At 40.2% G+C, this 18,455-nt stretch overlaps 1 protein-coding gene across 4 annotated transcripts in view; it reads right to left on the bottom strand.

Annotated features, from left to right (window-relative positions):
• Nucleotides 1-7,986, bottom strand: part of adcy1a (adenylate cyclase 1a) — a 57,932-nt gene extending 49,946 nt beyond the window's left edge. The window contains exons 1-2 of one of the 4 annotated variants that reach the window (XR_008572687.1): nucleotides 6,275-7,986; nucleotides 2,781-2,930 (exon numbers count right to left, since the gene is read on the bottom strand). Coding sequence is in view for 3 of the 4 variants with exons in the window: in XM_054789647.1 (XP_054645622.1) it covers nucleotides 2,781-2,930; nucleotides 6,275-6,889 (765 nt within the window). In the remaining variant the exon portion in view is untranslated. The remainder of the gene's footprint in view (nucleotides 1-2,780; nucleotides 2,931-6,274) is intronic. The other 3 variants (XM_054789647.1, XM_054789646.1, XM_054789645.1) reach the window with 3 other exon arrangements.
• Between the last annotated feature and the right edge of the window lie 10,469 nt (nucleotides 7,987-18,455).

The raw sequence follows: 18,455 nt of genomic DNA, 5'->3' as shown, positions 1-18,455 counted from the left end.
TCAATCAAATACAAATTAATCTACTTTTTTTTCTGGGTGTTTTTACATGCTGTCTCTCTCTATTACGATAAATGTACTATTTAAAAAAAGGGGGAAAACTCACAAAATCTGCAGAGGATCAAGATTTTTTTTTCTAACTTCTAAAATATACTTTTTGTTTTGTTTGTTGGACTTTACGTTTTGCTTTGTTTTTCTATTTTTGCCTCTGACATGAATTTTTATGTGGCTCTGTAATACAGTGGCGCCTCGGTTAGCGTACACCCGGTTATCGTGTTTTTCGGTAAACGTCAAAAATTCACGGAACAACAAAATTTTGCCTTGGTTTGCATACATTTGCTGGTTAGCCTACATGAAAAAAGGAAGCAGATGTCAGCTCCGTTGCCTATCTGGGATGTCATCAGCGGTTGACTCTGTAGTTTTTTACTCAACCCATGGAGCCAAAGAAAGTTGCAAGTGACATCATTTTAATAAAGAAGGTGAGAAACATTGAAATCAAGAAATAACTCACAGCAAAACATGAAGGTGGTGTCTGAGCGGAGCTTGCTGCCACACTGCCGTCTTTGTCAACAATCATGTCTTCAATCAAGGTCAAAGTGAGGTTAAATGTTAATTTATCCCTTTCATTTGTCATTTATATGTATTTTTCACAGTGTTTTCTGCATGTAAAACTGTAATTGTAAAATTGTAAAAAGGTGGTATGTGTTAACATTTTTGACTTTGGATTTACATTATTCTTGGGAAAATTGATTCAGTTAGAGTCTGACCTTCTGGTACGGTTTGATGACGATAACCAAGATTCCACTGTAGTTGTGACATACATGGATACCTACAACTTAAGTGGGAGTTACATCCCGACGTACACGTTACCACACACACGAGCTCTGCAATTGTGGGGGAAGTAGGGTATCAGACGGGATGCAAGTGATGCAAGTGTATCGTATTTAGGGACATCCAGTGACCTCCACATGCTTGCCGCTTGCCCTCCGTTGGTAGCTTTTAGATCATGTGTGTGCGGTGTGCGAATCGTGCGTGCTGGGTGTGCTTCATGTAAGGCTGTCGTACGTTTCACTCACTGGTGACGTACCGTGTGTGGGCATCGTAGGAGGCTCGTGAAACCCACTCACTTTGATTGCAAGATGGGCGTACTGGCTTCCTATGGCACCTACGGGTATCGTGACCTGGAGAACGAGAGTGTGCAGTGGGAAGAGCTTCCCGCCGTGGCCGGGTAAGGTGCATTAATGTTGTATACATTATGTGAGCAGCCGCCGTGCGTCCACGGATGTCAGGAGGATTCGCCCACCGTGGGAGGAGCCGCTGCCGTGGCGGGGCAATGTACACCATGTACTTTTCAACTTGAGACATACGCACTCCTCCAGCGACCTGGCTGCGTGCAAGGTTTTCCCGCGTGCACGCAGAAAATAATTTGCATTGCAATTTTCTTTCTCCAAGTTTTGCGTGCTGTCTGCGGGTTTGAAAATGCGTGCATAGCCAGCACGTAGGAGCACGTACGTCGGGATGTAACTCCCCCTTTACCTGTGATTACGAGCTCTGCTGTATGGCCTTTTTACCTGATGCAATTGTTTCAGTAAGAGCTCCAAGTGAATTTGCCACCCAGGCTCCAGCATACCCCCGCAACCCTAATGAGGATGAGCGGCATAGAAAATGGATGGATGGATGGAATTAGCCATCCACTTGTTCTGCTGACTGCCTGTAGAAGGCAACACTTCTCTGCTGTCAGTGTGATCTAACCATGAACTCATAAAAGTAATCTGGTACAGGTCCTCAATATTGCAGTCTGTCAAGTCATTGCGCCCCGTGTCCATTATTGCCATACTATCAGGGTTTTTTGCAAGCACCTTTTTGTCGAGCTAAGATGAGGCACGCAACCATAGTGACGACAAAAATCATGTCGCCGGCCGACAACGTTTGAATGTCAAGACATTTATCTCCATGACAACTAATCTTAGTCCACTGATAATGACTGTTTGTGATGGGATTGCATTCTAGCATTAGAACAATATGTTCCAAAAAGCTTCACATGAAATGAGAATTGCAGCGCTTTATGGTTGCGAGGTCGATTAACCAGACAGATGTAGAACATATGTTCATAAATCAATACATCTTTAGCTCAAATCAAAACCCCAAACAAACAACCAGAGTGATAAGAAAGGCCTGTTTGATGGCTGGAATTCAAATCCACAGCACCTGTTTGTGTGCCCAGTTGCACACTGTTGGCTTGTTGTTGATAGATCCCAATCAGATTGTGTGTGCTTTTCTTTCACCCAGATAAACTCTGACCTTTACTGAAGCATGGAGGCCATGAAAGCAATCTGCTTGTGTAATTACCTGTCAGAAGGGAGCCTGTTCCTGCTCGGGGAAACACAGCATATCAACAAGTCATCTAAAAAGCACAGGTGCTAAGTGTGTGTGACAATGTTGTGGCTTATACATTATTGCATGCAACACATTGATTAATTATTTTACAGTTTAATAGTTGGTGTGGGTGTTTTTTGTGCACCTGGGGGTAGAGATCTGCTATAGGTACCCGACTGTTCCCGAGTAACTTTAAATCATACATATAGGTGAGCAAGGTGTGGAATTTGCAACACAAGTGCAGTAATTACTCTTTCCTAAAATAGCTGCTGTCATAGTTACTGCCTTCCTGTGGGAATGTTGTTAGAATGCATTTACACCTGAAACTTGTAATGAACTGTAAAGATTTAATTGAAACACACGCACAACACAATGCTTTGGAAGCATGGCACCAGCTTGCACCTCACCTGTTTTTCGTTCTCATCCTCCAGTCTCAGTCGCTCCTCGATGCAGTTGCGAGCCTGCAGAAAGACTTTCCTCTGGGTGCGCTCGGTGAGAATCCTCACAAACACCCCCGACAAGTTGACACTGGTGAACAGCACTGCATTGGCCACCAACTACACACAAACAAGAGCAAACACTGCAAACAAAGCTGGATGGACGGACATCTGCACATACAATGGGTTCAATAAAGTACATACAATACAATACAATACAATACAATATCAGGAAAAGGAGTACAATATAGAAGTCAGTTGTTTTCCAGTAATTCACTCATGTAACCCATAGAGTTAATTATTGGATTCCAAGGTGACTGTTCATTTTTCAGGGGAAAAAGGGTAGGGTATGTTCCCAAACTTTAAGATGAAGTCTGGCGAGCTGGTGACAAGCCGTTTTATGTGTAACTCTGAATATCATGCGTTTGCTTGTGTGTTTATTTAGGCTACACAACGGCGCACATCAAGTGCAGTAGTGGAGTGACATGGAGAACAATAGCTTTTCAGTGAAGAGGCTAGCAGACAGTGTTTTAATGATTCATGGTCTAAGTAATGACAAAAACAATACTTGTATACACCGAGATGGATGGCATGTCTTGTCTATTCTCCTCAGTAAAACACGACCTTCAGTTCTACAATGCTCTATTATTCCCATTAGGGATTATTTATTCAGATTCAACAGATGAAAAGTGGCTTGTGATTTCATTTGGAGAGGTGTAAATGAAGTAGACCTTTAATGTCTTCATTTTCACTAATGAACTTCTAGACAATTAAAAGCCACTTCTTTTCAGTTTATGAGTTAATCATCATCTTATGTGGCAATTTTGGATATGTAGATCTCCGAGTCTTGAGGTTTGTTGCGTGAATGCTGAAGATTTATTCTGCACCAAAAGTCTTCAATTCATGATTCCTGTTCCATCCCACTTTTGATGCTCACACATTCTCCAACCGTTTCAAACCATTCCAACATCAAAATGTTCAGCTTAAAATAAAATGTTCCCTCATTTTATGGAATTCCACAATTTCCTCGACAATATTCCTTTTTTTGTTTTCTTAAATGATTCAAACCATTCCAACACGAAAACATTCAGCTAATGCAAAACATTCAGGATATCTGTTTTTGACATTCCAAAAAATCCTGGTTTTCTTGGTATTCTACATTTTACAAAGCGCAAATTACCTTTTGAACTTGAGAATCCTTGCTACGTTTCCACATTTCTCAACAGATTTAAACCATTCCAACATCAAAACCTTCAACTCATTCAAGACATTCAGGCTATTTTCCACATCCCAAGAATTCCCATTTTTACAGTAATTACGCATTTTCCATAGCACAAATGCCGTTTGAGTCTAAAGTCTTACTACTTCCATATTTCTCAAACGATTCAAACAATTTCAACAAACAAACTTTCAGCTCATTCAGGACATTCAAGCTATCTCCCAAATCTCAAAAAATCCATTCCATTTTTCATAACACAAATGTCCTTTTGACCTTAAAAATTCTTACTACAGTAATCCTTTGTTTATCGCGGTTAATTGGTTCCAGGCCCGACCGCAAGATTCCTTATTTATAAATCGAATATTTTAAATACGTTGTTTAACGTTATTAGAGCCCTAGCGTACCGCAATAAGTGAATTTCCGCCAAGTACGATTCAAGATTAATAAACGTACTTAGAGCAAAAAAAATCTGTTTAACTTCCTAAAAACGCTTTTTAACATTATTAGAGCCCCGTATACATGAAATAACACCCCTACAGTCACCTTTACACTCCTGTTATCTTTGTTTACACCACATTAGCAGGCAACGGGATCACTGCAGGGACATAAGAGACGGCCACCACTAGCATAGCAAGCTACCGAGCTAACTACTTAGCCTCTCAAATTTATTTATTGTAAACTTAAGAAAGTGTTCCAAACGGAGTGGCGAAGAAGGACAAGTAAGAAGCCAAAAAGGAACCACTTCCACATGGAATGGAAGGAGGACTTTTTTTCACAAAGTAATGTCATGTCATGTCTCATCAATGTAACTGATGTTACTGATGCCGAGTGGCCAGAATACTAAATATAACTTGTCTTTCAATAATTGTTTTTACTAATAATAGGCCAACAGCAATCATTTTTTAATTCTTTTTTTTTTTTTTTTTTTAGTGTGAGGGAGCAACGTTCAAACCATGATGTAACGAGGGACGAGTGTATTTGTATTTCAGTTCATTTAGCCATTTTTATGCTTGAAAATGCTTCATTTAGGCAAAAATATGTAAAATTTGCTTAAATATGCACATTTTGACTAATAATAGACCATATTTAACCACAAAACAGCATGACTTATTAATTTATATCATTTGGAAAAACTGTGATAGAGTGAACCCGTGAAATTCAAAACCATGATGTGGCGATGGACGACTGGACTGTACTTCCACATTTCTCAACCAGTTCAAACCATTGCAACAACAAAACCTTCAGCTGATTCAAAGCATTCAGTCTACCTATCTCCCCAGCATTCCATTCCATTAGGCTACAAATTCCCATTAAATGCTGTTTTTACACATTTCCCAACCCATTCAAACCATTCCAGCATCAAAACTTTCCGCACAAAACAATTCTGCACATCCCAAAAATGTCTACTTCTCCAGAAATTCCACATTTCCATTCAGCATTTGCAGTTCAGCTTCCACTCTTCGGCATTCACGCATAGTTTTGGCTATTCTGGTTGTATTGTAAAGTTCTCACTCATCATTTTACATTTACTCTCAAGTCAAATGGCCTCTCTTTGTTGTGACTTAGTTTTCATCAATTTGGCAAGAGCCTGCCCTCTTTTATAACATATCTCAAAATCACAGCAGGTCACAGCTGCGGTGGATGTAAATGTTTGAACTCACTGTATGATACACACGCTCAGTGCACATGTGGAAGATGTTTCTAAATGTTTAAATTGTGCTGCTGCCGCTTGGCAAGTTCACTCTTGTAAATGAGATTTTCCATCTTAATTCATTTGCACCTGGTTAAATAAATGTCAGTAATAATAATGACAAAGAGTAGCACCTTATGAATCAACCTCTGTATACAGTATACTTGGAAAAGGCTGCAATCTTCTTTAATTCTGAATATGTACCTCTTTCAGGGTTTAAAACTATTAGATATGCATTAGACATAACTAAAATTTAGTTGTGCTGGTGGAATGAGGCTGTGCAGGATTCATCCCTGCATGTTTCAGCACAGATAGCTGGACAGCTCATCACCCACATTATTGCATGCATTTATTCATAATTGGACTTCCTACTTATCTGCAGTGTCTGCAAAGTCTGCAGAGCAGGCATTTCTCCTGCTTAACATTGCTTCACATGGCTCCAGGTTCAAATGTGCCTCATTTGTCAATAGTGCAAGGAAATGCACAAGGCACTTAGTGAATGGTTGCAAAATGTGGGTGGTAGAAAAGTGCGTCGGCCACAGGTGCAGCACCTACCGGTCTCCACAGCTCCTGTGTTCTCCTGGTGACTGACGTGGAGATGACAATAAAATGGGATGTAGCCAACATGACGCCAAAGACCACGGCCAGCAGAGTCCGCACTGGCAGCAGCATGTAAGCCACCAGGGTGACCAGCATGAGCTGCCACACGCCATGCTCCGCTGCGGTGGCGCTCGCCGTCTCCGACGTGCCCAGGGCCAACGGAAACGGGCAGCACAGCAGCGCGAAGGTGAAGCTGAAGAGCAAGGCGAGCTTGGCTATTTGCTGTAGCTGCGTCACCTGCAGGTATTTGACATTCGTGACGATAAAAAGCGACAGGAAAACCACGCAATGCACGGGGTTGGATCCCTTGGAGAGGCTGAGACGCGGGTTGGAGAGCAGCTCCACCAGGGACAGCGACGACGCGGCGATAATGAGCACCGCCAGCGCCTTGAGGGTAGCCGTCTGCTCCAGCTTCAGGTTGTAGTTCTGGAAGAGAGTCTCCAGCTCCTGGCTGTTGAACTCGTCCTCACACACGATGGCGTCCAGGGGTGCACTGGCTGGGCAGTGACCCTTTCTCCTCCGAGTCTTCACTCTTTGGAATGGCATCTCCTCCATGATGGGTCCATTCATGAAACGGGGATGGCGCACCACACTTCAACTTTCTGGATGCACTTCTTGCTCGGACTCGCTTCCCACTCCATGAGTCCGAAAGTGAAGACTGAGCCCACCGCCCTTTCAGGCTCACCATGCGCACCCTATCCACAGGTTGACGATTGTTGGTGTGTCATCAGAAAAGTGAACATCATGCCTCTCTCTCTCTCTCGCCCTCTTTCTGCGTGTCCCTCTCCCTCTCTCTGCTTGCAAAGGAGTTGGACCACCTGCGGGGCTTCGGCCAGGGTTACGGGAGATTCTATGTGATGCAACAACACAGCTTCCGTACGGTGACGATTAAAACCAACAGTCATAATCACAAACTAGTACATTTTCTCGAAGAGACACAACTTTCCATTACAAAACAGTGTGTGCAATATAGCGTCTAGCAGTGTGAAGGTGTTTGGGTAATTTCCCCTCAGCGTCTGCAGTCACAGCAGATGTAGTTCCCAGCTAAAAATAGATCAGCTGCACCAATGCTCCGGCATGACAAGAATTTGCTCTTTTCTGCCTTAATAAACAGAGCTACATATTTTAAGGTAGGCCTACACCAACAAGCCCCAAAAATAGCTTCCGATGACGTACATCTTGGAAATTAACCGTTGTTATGGTCTAGGGCATGTTTTGCCCACATTTACATATTTTACCCATGCTTTGCACATCATTTGCCTTTCAGTGTTTCAGTGTTATATTACTTAATGTTATGCCTTTTAATTTTATGTATATGATTTGGTTCTGGTAAAACAAATGATTATTCATGTAAATATGAAATGCATGTATCCAGGACATTCATCCGACAAAAACTGAAACGTACAGTAACCAAATTAATGTTTCCCATAAGAAATCATGTAAATCGAACTATTATGTTGTGTTAAAGACACCCAGAAACACAAAACACATTTTACAGAGAATAATTATAGTTTTACATGCAGAAAACAATGCAAAATACAGTCTTCCCTCGCCACTTTATGGTTCGAATTTCACAGCTTCACTCCCACGTTTTTTTTTTAAATATAGTAATGAATAAATCATGCTGTTTCATGGTTGAATATGACCTATTATTAGGTAAAACATATGCATATTAAACAAATTAATTAAAATTAAATCATAATAATGAACAAAAATATAAATACTGTATAAGGCATTCAGAAGACGCATTCAAAGACAACATAGTATTCTACACCAGTCACTAGGTGTCAGTAATGTTACTGTAATGTTCGATGAGAAACACATGCGCCAGACTTGATTGCCGGAACAACAGGTTTTTATTGCAGGTTTCCTCATAAAAACAAAGGCTACTATTGCACCTGTAACCCACAGCAAACTGAAACTCTACTCTGAACTCCAGACATCACTTCCTGTCTGCCACTCACTCTGTTCCCCTCAGGAACACATTTATAGCAACACACACAAGCATGAGTCTTCTTTATCTCTTCACGGTTTATTTACTCTTATTATGTCTACTATATTGGGTAATATGAGTGTAAAGGTGTTAGAACATGGGTAGAGGGCTCTAATAATGTAAGAAAGACCTATTTAGAAGGTCGTAAACAGGTTTACTACTAACTACAAAATTCAATTATCACGGTCGGGTCTGGAGCCAATTAACTGTGATAAACAAGGGATGACTGTACATGAAATTTTAGGTGTACAGAAGAGCCACATCGACGCTGGTTCACGCTCGTTGATTACCAACTTAACTTTAAAAAGTGTATGGTTAGAGCTGTATGCTTGCTCCCTTGAACTCTGTTGTAAATTTCAGCAGCAGGTACAGTCATTATTTCACACACTGACCCAGCTCACTATCTGTTACGGGTCTCCCTGTCCCCCCTGCAACCTGTGTTAAAGGTTCCTGCCTTTTATGCTTGCCACTTTTTTGCAGCCATATATATATATATATTTTTTTTTTTAAAGCACAGATTTGTTTAATGCTCAGAAATACCCAGTGCGCCTGAATGCCTCACCAGCCGTGGCACACTGTTTATTAGGAAGAAGGAAGGAGACAGATAAAGAGTTGTTTATCATTATGTGTGTGTCTGTGAACAAATAAACCACACACACACACATAATAAAGATGATTAAAGGACACCCTGGCTGGGTTTCGTGTCTCAAATGTTTAAAAAAACTAAATCCATTCTGCACAGTGACAGAGTCACCAACGCATGCATTCTTTGTTTGGGCACTCAACTAGTTCGTTAGGCGCACTGTTTGGACGTACGATAACCAAGACAGTGTAGGAAAACAACAGTAATTTTTGACAAAAACTGAATCCTACTAAAACTACGGCGCACAAAAACCAAGGTTCCACTGTAGGTCCCTTAGGGACTTAATGAGTCAAGCAAAAAGCTGTATAGGGCCGATTTTAAGACATTTAACAATGGGTCCTTATGGGTTAAGAAAATACAGTTCAAATGTGGAAAAATAACTTCCAGGCTGTGAGGCAGACATGCTAACCATGCTGCCCTCCACTCTACTTGCTTTCAATAAAGGTACAAACAACTAAGTCGCTGTTAATGGACTACCGGTACACTGCTGATGGGGATGTCATACAAATTCATGTCAAAAAATCCAACTATCCCTTTAATCAAGAAGGGTAATTTCCTCAAATATCCCATTACTTTGTTCATCTATAATGCATTAACGATCCCCAGTTTGTTGGGTCAATATTCAGTTATATGTATTAAGTTACAGGTTGAAATACATATTATCACAAGTAATGAGAAGAATGTTTGGGGAGGTCATCAGACCATACGGTCTACCAGGGGTTTTATTTTGTTTTCTCGTAAAAAAGCAGAGTGGTTTGCAGGCCAACCTCATAGTGGGGCGTTCCTGATAGTATTGAGAGCCCAATAAAGGTAGTGTTAGACAGGAGAAATAGATTAGTTGAAGTATGCAGGGTTCTATAGTAGAATTAATTTTTTTTAAATATTTTTTCTAAATAGGTAAGATAGTACAGTAGGTGAAATCGTCCATGTTACATACTTTGATACAGTAGATGGCGGTATGCACATTTAGAGTCAGGGTTGCAACCTGCTATTAAACCAATAAGAAGAAGGACTGTTGGCGAACCATGAAGATGTGAAGCCACAACAAGCCATTACTTCAGTAGATTTTAGTGATTACCTTTTTGCTTTGTGTTTTTTCTATAGTTCAAGTTTGTTTCTGATGAGTGATTACTTCAATTTTTGCTTGCTCTACAAATATTGAAGGCTTTCTCCTGTAAATAAACAAACAAAAAGCTTGAAAACTTAAAGTTTATCTCCATACAACCCCAGATATTTTAAAAATGCATATTCTTCTATGGGTTTTGGCCAAGCGTCCACACGCAAATGTATTTTTGTCCTTAAAAACAGATCTCTTGGTAAACTCCGACCAGCGTGAAGATTTTTTTAAACTCCAGCTTGTGTGTAGATGAGTAAACAGGAGCAGTTTGACTGAAGTAAAAAAAAAACTTAACATCCATGTTGTCTCCTGGACTCAACGTAAGTGAGAGCTGCTTTTAATGATAATGTACAGGTCATCTAATATTTCACTATATTGATGAACAGAGACATCAGAGTGGTTACACCGGCTGAGGTTGCTTTTTCCAGCTTCTGATGGGCCATGACAGCTGGTGAATGTGTTTTTACGTGGATGGAGATTTTTTTTCTTCCTGTTCTTCTTTTTAAACCCTCTGATACCACAACTACAGTGAAGAAAATGTTTTGTAATTGCCTTGCCTATAGCAAAATATATTGCTTTGACAGGAATCCAATACATGGTCCAGGACTGACATGATAATAAATTCCTGTATGAGAATCACAAATGTAAAGAAAAGCCTCTTCAGCAGAGTCCTAAGGTTTGCATGAAGAAAACGGGCATTTGAATTACATAAACACATGAATGCGGAGCTTCAGAGTACATCTGTTTCTTAAACCTAACCAGTGACCTTGCTTTTGTTTTATGTGCCTTAGATTAAGATATCTCAGAAGGTTAATGGACTGGCTCATCAATGAAGAAGTCAATGTGAAGCACTTTGGAAGCTCCTAGCAAAAATTCAGCATGCTCACAGCCAATTGGTTTGTGGTCAATATCTACTATCATCCAGTGTGGCCTAAATCGATAGACTGTTGTGTCCAGATCACAGCACTAAAAGGGAACCCAATCAAACTGCCATAATTTGGTCTAGTAGATTAGCGGATGAGGAGTTGGACTTTCACGTGAAAGACACAAACACATCTGGTTTTGCAGCATGCACTTACATGAAAGACATTGCAACTAACACCAGTTGAGAAGTGTGTTAGATATACTGTAAATGTGGGGTTTATTAAAAGCCATACACTAATTGAAGAAAAAAACTAAAAGGGAATTTACAAACATCTACAAATATCTGATATTTTCTTTCAAAATAATAATTTTTAACTGGGGAAGGCAATATCAATAGAGATTGCGAGTGAATGCTGTACGGAAAATGTGGAAAATCATGACATTTCACTTGGAGTCACTGTTGCCAACTTTTCAGTTAGAAAAGTAGCTATTGGCTGATGCTAGATGATGTCATCGTCTAATTTGCATATTATTTGTATGTGATGTTTTAAAATGCTGTAGGAAAAAAGTTATAGTTTAGAACTACAAATAACCTTGATTCTTGGCTTGTTAATTTAAAATCATCCATCATTTCATAAAAATAAAATAACTCATATTTTATCTCGGCCATCAGGAGATCCCCGTCTGACTTGACTTGACTTGAATCACACCAACACTGTTATATCCACAAATTTAGTCCCTCGAATCGGCAGCCGTGCAGAAGCAGACACCAGCACCGACTCCAAGCCAGACACTTGACAATCCAAATGCTGATTCAACAGCAGCAGGACAGAAACAATCAAAAAGCAGGCAGGTGACAGGAGCAAGTTATTTGGTTGAAAATTAAAAAAAAAAAAACCTCTTTCAGCAAAACCAGAGAGAAACTTTTTTTTTTTTAAACTACCGAGTTTAAGTTAAGTCCCCCCCTCTGGCTCTGTGCTCAAAAAAAAAAAAAAGAGTGACCAACATATAGGTCCTTTTTTTTCGACTTGATTCGGTAAAAGGATACAGTACAGAGCAAATGTGTACAGTGTACGAAAACCGGGGCAAAATTTGGGCAAAAGTTTTTGTTGAAAACTGAGTCATACCAAAACTGGGGCGTTCATAAACCAAGGTTCCATCGTATAAACTTTCTCCCATATGTTTGGGTTTTTACATGAGTTTGTTGCCTTGAAATTGTATTTTATTTGTCGCATTTTTCTTTATTGTGTACATTTAACCCCAATTGCAGTTACTGCAGTTTCTTGTCAAGAACACGGTGCCACTAGTAATAATTGTCTTTAGTACATTTTTTTATTATACTGTGCAGTAGATCTCACAAAAACTGGATCAACTCGATGCTCTATCGCTCACGTGTTGAATAAATACATATTTGCACATTTAAGTTGGGTTAAAATGGAGAATCTCACTCAAAGCATCTTATCTTTATCTATTTGAATTAGTATGAGCTGTAAGATAGACCATGAGTGTTCATACACACACACAGTTCCCATTTCTTTCTCTCTCCTGAAGTAAGTGACAGCTGCAGATATTTGGACCATCCTCCCTCCAGGATGCCTGATAGTCCACCATTGCCATGGCAACAGAGGCAGTAAGACTAGCAGTTATGACTGATATGCTGCTGAGGTGTTTCCCAATCTAACACCCTGGCTCTCTCTCTCTGTTGTTTTCTCTTTCGGATGCTTTGAGCTGATGAGTGTAGCTGAGGTGTTCTCTATGTGTCTTTGCCGTGGTGACACAGCTCCCCTGCACAGCCGACTCTTCATGCTCACTGACATTTCTCCAAATTGATGCTCTGACATGAAAGTAAGGCTGGTGCAAATGACAGCTTCAGAGGTGACAGCATCACCACAAACCTCGCCATCAAGCGCTGTAAATTCCCAGTAACCGCGTGGCTAGAGAAGGGTAGGGAGACTGGAAGCTGTGCATGGCGAGTCAATTCATAAAAGTATAATAAACTTTGAAAATGTCAGAGCAAGTCTGCCACCACATTAAGCCAGGTTAGCCCACAACTTTGATTCACCCGGTCCCTTTGTCCATACATTTGTCCATAGGCTCAATCGCAAACGAGACCTATTTGGCAACAAGACCCAAGGCGGCACAGGATTCTAATACTGGTTGGTAGAAAGCTCGCATTTTTCACTTGTTTATTGTTTCACTGATAATGTTTGCCATCAAGGGTTAAGATTTCCTATTTTAATTTGTGGTCCTTGAAGGCACCACAGTTATAGCACAGTCGTTCCTTGCTCCGTTGCTGTATCACGTTTTTTCAAAAATTAATTAATTAATAAATGATTGCTGTTTTGTGGTTGACTTATTACTTATACTTCTTATTATAAGTAAGAAAATATCGAAAGGCAAGCCATATTGTAGTATTCTGTTCACTAGGCGTCAGTAATGTTACACTGATGAGATATTTCTTTACATTACATCACCTTAACTTGCAGCCAGTCCGACATGACAGAGTGAAAACAAGTTGTCCTCGCATTCCATGTGGCAGTGGTACATTGTCTATGTACGGCAGATTTATGTAATGGGCAACTGTACATGCTGTGCAGGCATAACAGTGATGTTTATACATACTGTAACTTTCTCCCGATGCTGCCATAGACACACTGTATATTTTCCCTTTTTTATTTTCCTCTTATCTTTGTTCCCAGATTTTGATGTTTTGTGTCAATGAAAAACTGTGAGCTTTAATGACACTATGACTGCTATTGTTTTGTGCATAACCCAGTGTTAATTTATGCTGGCATGATATTTTAGCTATACAGAGGCGACCCTACTTGTGAACATTTCAGTTACGAACATCCAGACATACAAACACTGTTGTTAGTTAAAATTTGTTTGCAATAGTTCCGCAAGTCAGAATTTGGAGTTGCGCGCCTTCAATGCAATACAACGTTTTTCCGCAACCCACGCCGGAAATCTCAGTTTCTTTTTGCTTTTAACGAACAACGGCGGGTGGAAAGAGAGAGAGAGGCATGAAGGAACAGTCATGGAAATATGAATACAATAGGAAAATGGCAAAATACAAACAATTTAAAGTACAAACAACTCTTCTGGAATCTTACCAGTAGGAGAACGTTTTGATGTTCATTTTTTCCCTTAACAAGCCTCGTTTGTTTGAGCTATTGATTGGTTTCAGCACTGAATGAGGGCCATCATTCATGACTGTGTTTGTGTGCAACATTAGATGCATGGTGCTAATGATGATTCTGTTACTGATGATTCTACAGACCATAGCTTAATGAGTCCACCCAAACAGAAGACAAACAGCTGTGTTCTTTAAGCCCTTGCCAGTCCGACAGCCTACGTGATAGTTTCATTATGAAGCTGGTGTTTTACAATGCCATCCATTTGCGTGCTTAGACGTGTTATACAGTACATCATTGGCTTAGTTTGTTGAAATTCGACCAGTGTACACCATTTCAGGATACAGTTGTAACGGTAGGCTCAATAAAAACTAATGTTAGACCAGTCGCACACACAGCCATGAATGTAACTCATCTTGGAAGCCTCACAGAATTCTACCAGCAGATCGGACAAAAATGTTTTTTTTACGTTGGCCGATGGTCTAGTAAACGTAAATAGTTAGTCAACACCAAGCCTTACATCCTTATCATCCTTACATAAACAGCACACTGACAACTGCTACAGACTTTCATCATTTTTGTCAGATGCGCATATTATATTCACATATTATTGATCAGAAATTCAGTTGCCTGGTTGCATCAGCCACACCATAGTACCCCGGTCCAGTTATACTGAATCCAGTTATACTGAATCTTAATGATGAATAGTCATTGAAATTGTGAAAACACAGATATGCTGGTTGATGGGTGGGTCTCTTGCTCCATCGCGGTTCACCTTTCGCCAACTCTGTTTCGCAGATTTTTTTTACAGTGTATGAAGGCTGTTACAGGCCAAGCCTAGCCCTTTAAGAAGAATTGTATTGTGGGAAGTTGAGTGTTGTAGTTCTGTGTTAGCACGAGGCGGCTGTGTCTCTCTATTCTGATTCTTCTGTCTGCACCGCCCATTGTCTTCTGCGTCCTGATTGGCTGTAGACCACTGTCAATCAATCTCCCTTGTGACGTCTCTTGTTGTGGTCATGGCTACCAAACTAGCTAACCGTGTGTGCTGCTTGCTAAGCGCCAACTCTGTAAACAATAGAAGAAACAGAAGAAGCTAACCGTGTGAGGAAAATACGACGACAAGAGCAATATGCTTTAACAAGGATACAAAAACGCTCCAGCCGAACGGCGCCAGGGCGACGAGGCACGGTCAGAGGAGTGAAATACGCGTGGTGCACTTAATAATTTCTTGTGCCCAATCTAGTAGGTTGATCATTAAAATTCAAACAAAATTTGAACTTTGAGAGTGTTTCAACAAGAAAGAAATGCGAGAAAATTGTAATGCTTGTCTGAGAAAAGTGTATAAAGTGTATGGTGAGGGGTTTTACAGCCTTAAAACATATGTAATCATTGTAAAAAAATATAGTCGGCTACTTCACGGATTTCACTTAATTGTGGGCTATTTTAAGAACCTATCCCCGCAATCAACTAGGTAACACTGGATTGAAATTCCGAGTTGTCAGTGTCGGTAACACTTAAACAGATTCTGACTGTTGCTGTTTCAGAACAGCCCAAAGCCAAGCTTCTACTCCAAATAGTTCATGAACAGCTTTACAGTTACTTTTGGTCGGACTTACCTTATCCACACCATATACTGTATCTATGGATTTTAGCCAAAAAGTCCTGAAATGTTAAGGCGTGTTTGCTGTAAATGTGGAAAAGAAAAACCCACCAAACCACTCTGATGCATAATTTTGCTCTTTATACAGCTTTTAAAATCTCATATTGCAGAGTATTGTGAGCATTATTACGCATCTTCACTAAATGCATACTTGCTTATTTTCCAAGATGTTACGGTAACATAACCATTAACATTAACAAATGCACCAATATGTGAGAACACATCTAGTTAAGTCTTTAAAATCATTCTCTGACACTATTAGGCATTTTCGTCCATGTTGCAGTTATATGTGCAAGTTGTACACAACAGAAAAAAATGTGACACTGAAAGAGTAATCAGCAGTAGCACCGTATGTTTGCATGTGTGTGTGTGTGTGTGTGTGCGTGTGCGCGTGTGTGTGTGTGTTCAGATGATAGTTGCTGTGGAAGTGTTTTTCAGCTTCCCTCCGACATCTCTTGCTGGGGGAGATGAGAGGAGCTGACAAACAGAATTAAAAATATCTCTCAATAACACTCCCACACACACTGCAAATTGAGAGGCTACACACACACGCGCACAAACACACAGACATGTGCTCTTTCATTTGGCACAAGTTAAATCTTTGAAAGGAAAAAAAAAAGCTTGTCAGATGTTTTTTTTTAAAAGTATGTATAAGGATGGGTCTCAAATTCTATACTTTTATAGGCTCGGACCGAATTTTGTCAGCACTAGCGAGCACTGATTCACGTAAAATCAAACGGTACTATGTTTCGGAACCTAAACGCCAGTGTCCATGAAGTGTCACGGTGATGCTCCTGACAGCATTCAATTCACAAAACAAGCTAAACAAGCTAAGTAGGCACTCAATGTTTATACCAGGGGTCACCAACGTGGTGCCAGCGGGCACCAGGTAGCCCCCCACGACCACATGAGGTGCCCGCAAGCCTGCTTTTCATGACGCTTGGACACATCCCTGTGTGTAGAAACGTATCAAATGGCCGTATTTTAATACCAAAACTTCATGCCTGTATTCACAAATGAATTCAAATAGATTGAAAATCATAAGTGCGTATTTGGTTAGTCGGTAATAAGTATATTACAACAATAACATGTCAGTAGATAGTACAAGAAGCATGTGAGAAAGAACATATACAACCAAGTAAAGAATGTCCATATACAACATTTTAGATTTCATTTAGCAACGAAAAATTATTCACTACATAGAAGACAGTTTTAAATAGCGACTTTACTGTAGATAAAGAAGGCAAGCAATCTACCACAATGGCGATTGTCGTTTAAACACACATTAAAACCTTACCGACAACACAAAAGATCTGTAAAAAGTTCTATTATCCGATAGACTGACGGCTTCTGCAAGGACAGCTATAGAGCTAATAGCATGGAGCTTTGTTGTCTTCTGCACGTAAAGCGATTTAATGACTACAATCTCGCCCTAGCATTCGCAGTTTGTTTTCTTAAGTAGTACAGAAGCAAGCAAGATTAACAGTAAATGTAATTCACAGCAAAGTCATTTGCTTCACTCTCATTTGCAGTTTGTATTACTTCAATTTGTAAAATATTTTTTAACTTATTTGCCCTCCATGGACCCCGTCGCACAATTTTTCCAGAAGGTAAAGGAAAGGAATAGAAGTACCTAGAGCTGGTTTTTAATTGTAGTTAAGAGTTTTCATGGGCCGCACGGTGGACAAGTGGTTAGCATGTTGGCAACACAGTCGGGAAATTGGGAAGACCAGGGTTCAAATCTCCACTTGGGCCTCTCTGTGTGTGTTTGCATGTTTTCAGGTTTTCTCCGGGTATTCTGGTTTCCTCCCACATTCCAAAAACATGCATGTTAGGTTAATTGCTGACTCGAAATTGTCCATAGGTATGAATGTGAACATGAATGATTGATGTCTATATGTGCCCTGCGATTGGCTGGTGACCAGTCCAGGGTGTACCCCGCCTCTCGCCTGAAGTCAGCTGGGATAGGCTCCAGCATACCCGCGTGACCTAATTAAGATAAGCGGCATAGAAAATGGATGGATGGATGGCATAGAAAATGGATGGATGGAGTTTTCATACTAAAGTTAATGTTTTATATGAATAAATAATTATCTTAAATTGAAAACAATTTAATTAAAATAGTAAATTAACATTTATCACCACATAAACACACACAAAAGTACTGGAAAATTGGTCTCGTTGAGTACCGGTACTGATTCCCAGGTACTGGATATCGGTACTGTACTGGTTGAAATGTGAAAGGTATGAACCTCTAAATGTGCATTATCATATATTTTATATGTACATTTTTTTATGTTGATTGCATTGTGTCCATTAACCGGAATGACTGCAATTCCAAATTTTTATCAGAAATAAAACTGCAACAGCTGACTTTGCAGAGTAAGACGAAAGAACACCCGTCTCACATTAGTCTAAAAGCAAACTGAGGCGTTTAATTTTCACGACAGAACTAAAACGTCACCATATGGAAGATTATGACTATTAATTCCCCATAGAGTTGGCCACCTAATGCGCCATTTTCTGCGCCACTTTTAGAAAACTATGAAGCCACAGAGGACCTCAAAGTGGGATTATGTTCAACCTGATGGAATATATAACAGGATTTCTCTAAAGTAAAAGGCAAATGCATTTTGCACACAGTCCCTTTAGGTCACATGGTGGCTGAGTGGTTCGCACGTCGGTGGATGGGTTTTCTCCAGGTACTACGTCTTCCTCAAATACA

This window comes from Dunckerocampus dactyliophorus, chromosome 10 (assembly GCF_027744805.1).
Source record: "Dunckerocampus dactyliophorus isolate RoL2022-P2 chromosome 10, RoL_Ddac_1.1, whole genome shotgun sequence".
Lineage (NCBI taxonomy): Eukaryota > Metazoa > Chordata > Actinopteri > Syngnathiformes > Syngnathidae > Dunckerocampus > Dunckerocampus dactyliophorus.
The sequence above is the reverse complement of the archived record's forward strand: the minus strand, read 5'-3'. Positions and strand labels throughout refer to the sequence as shown.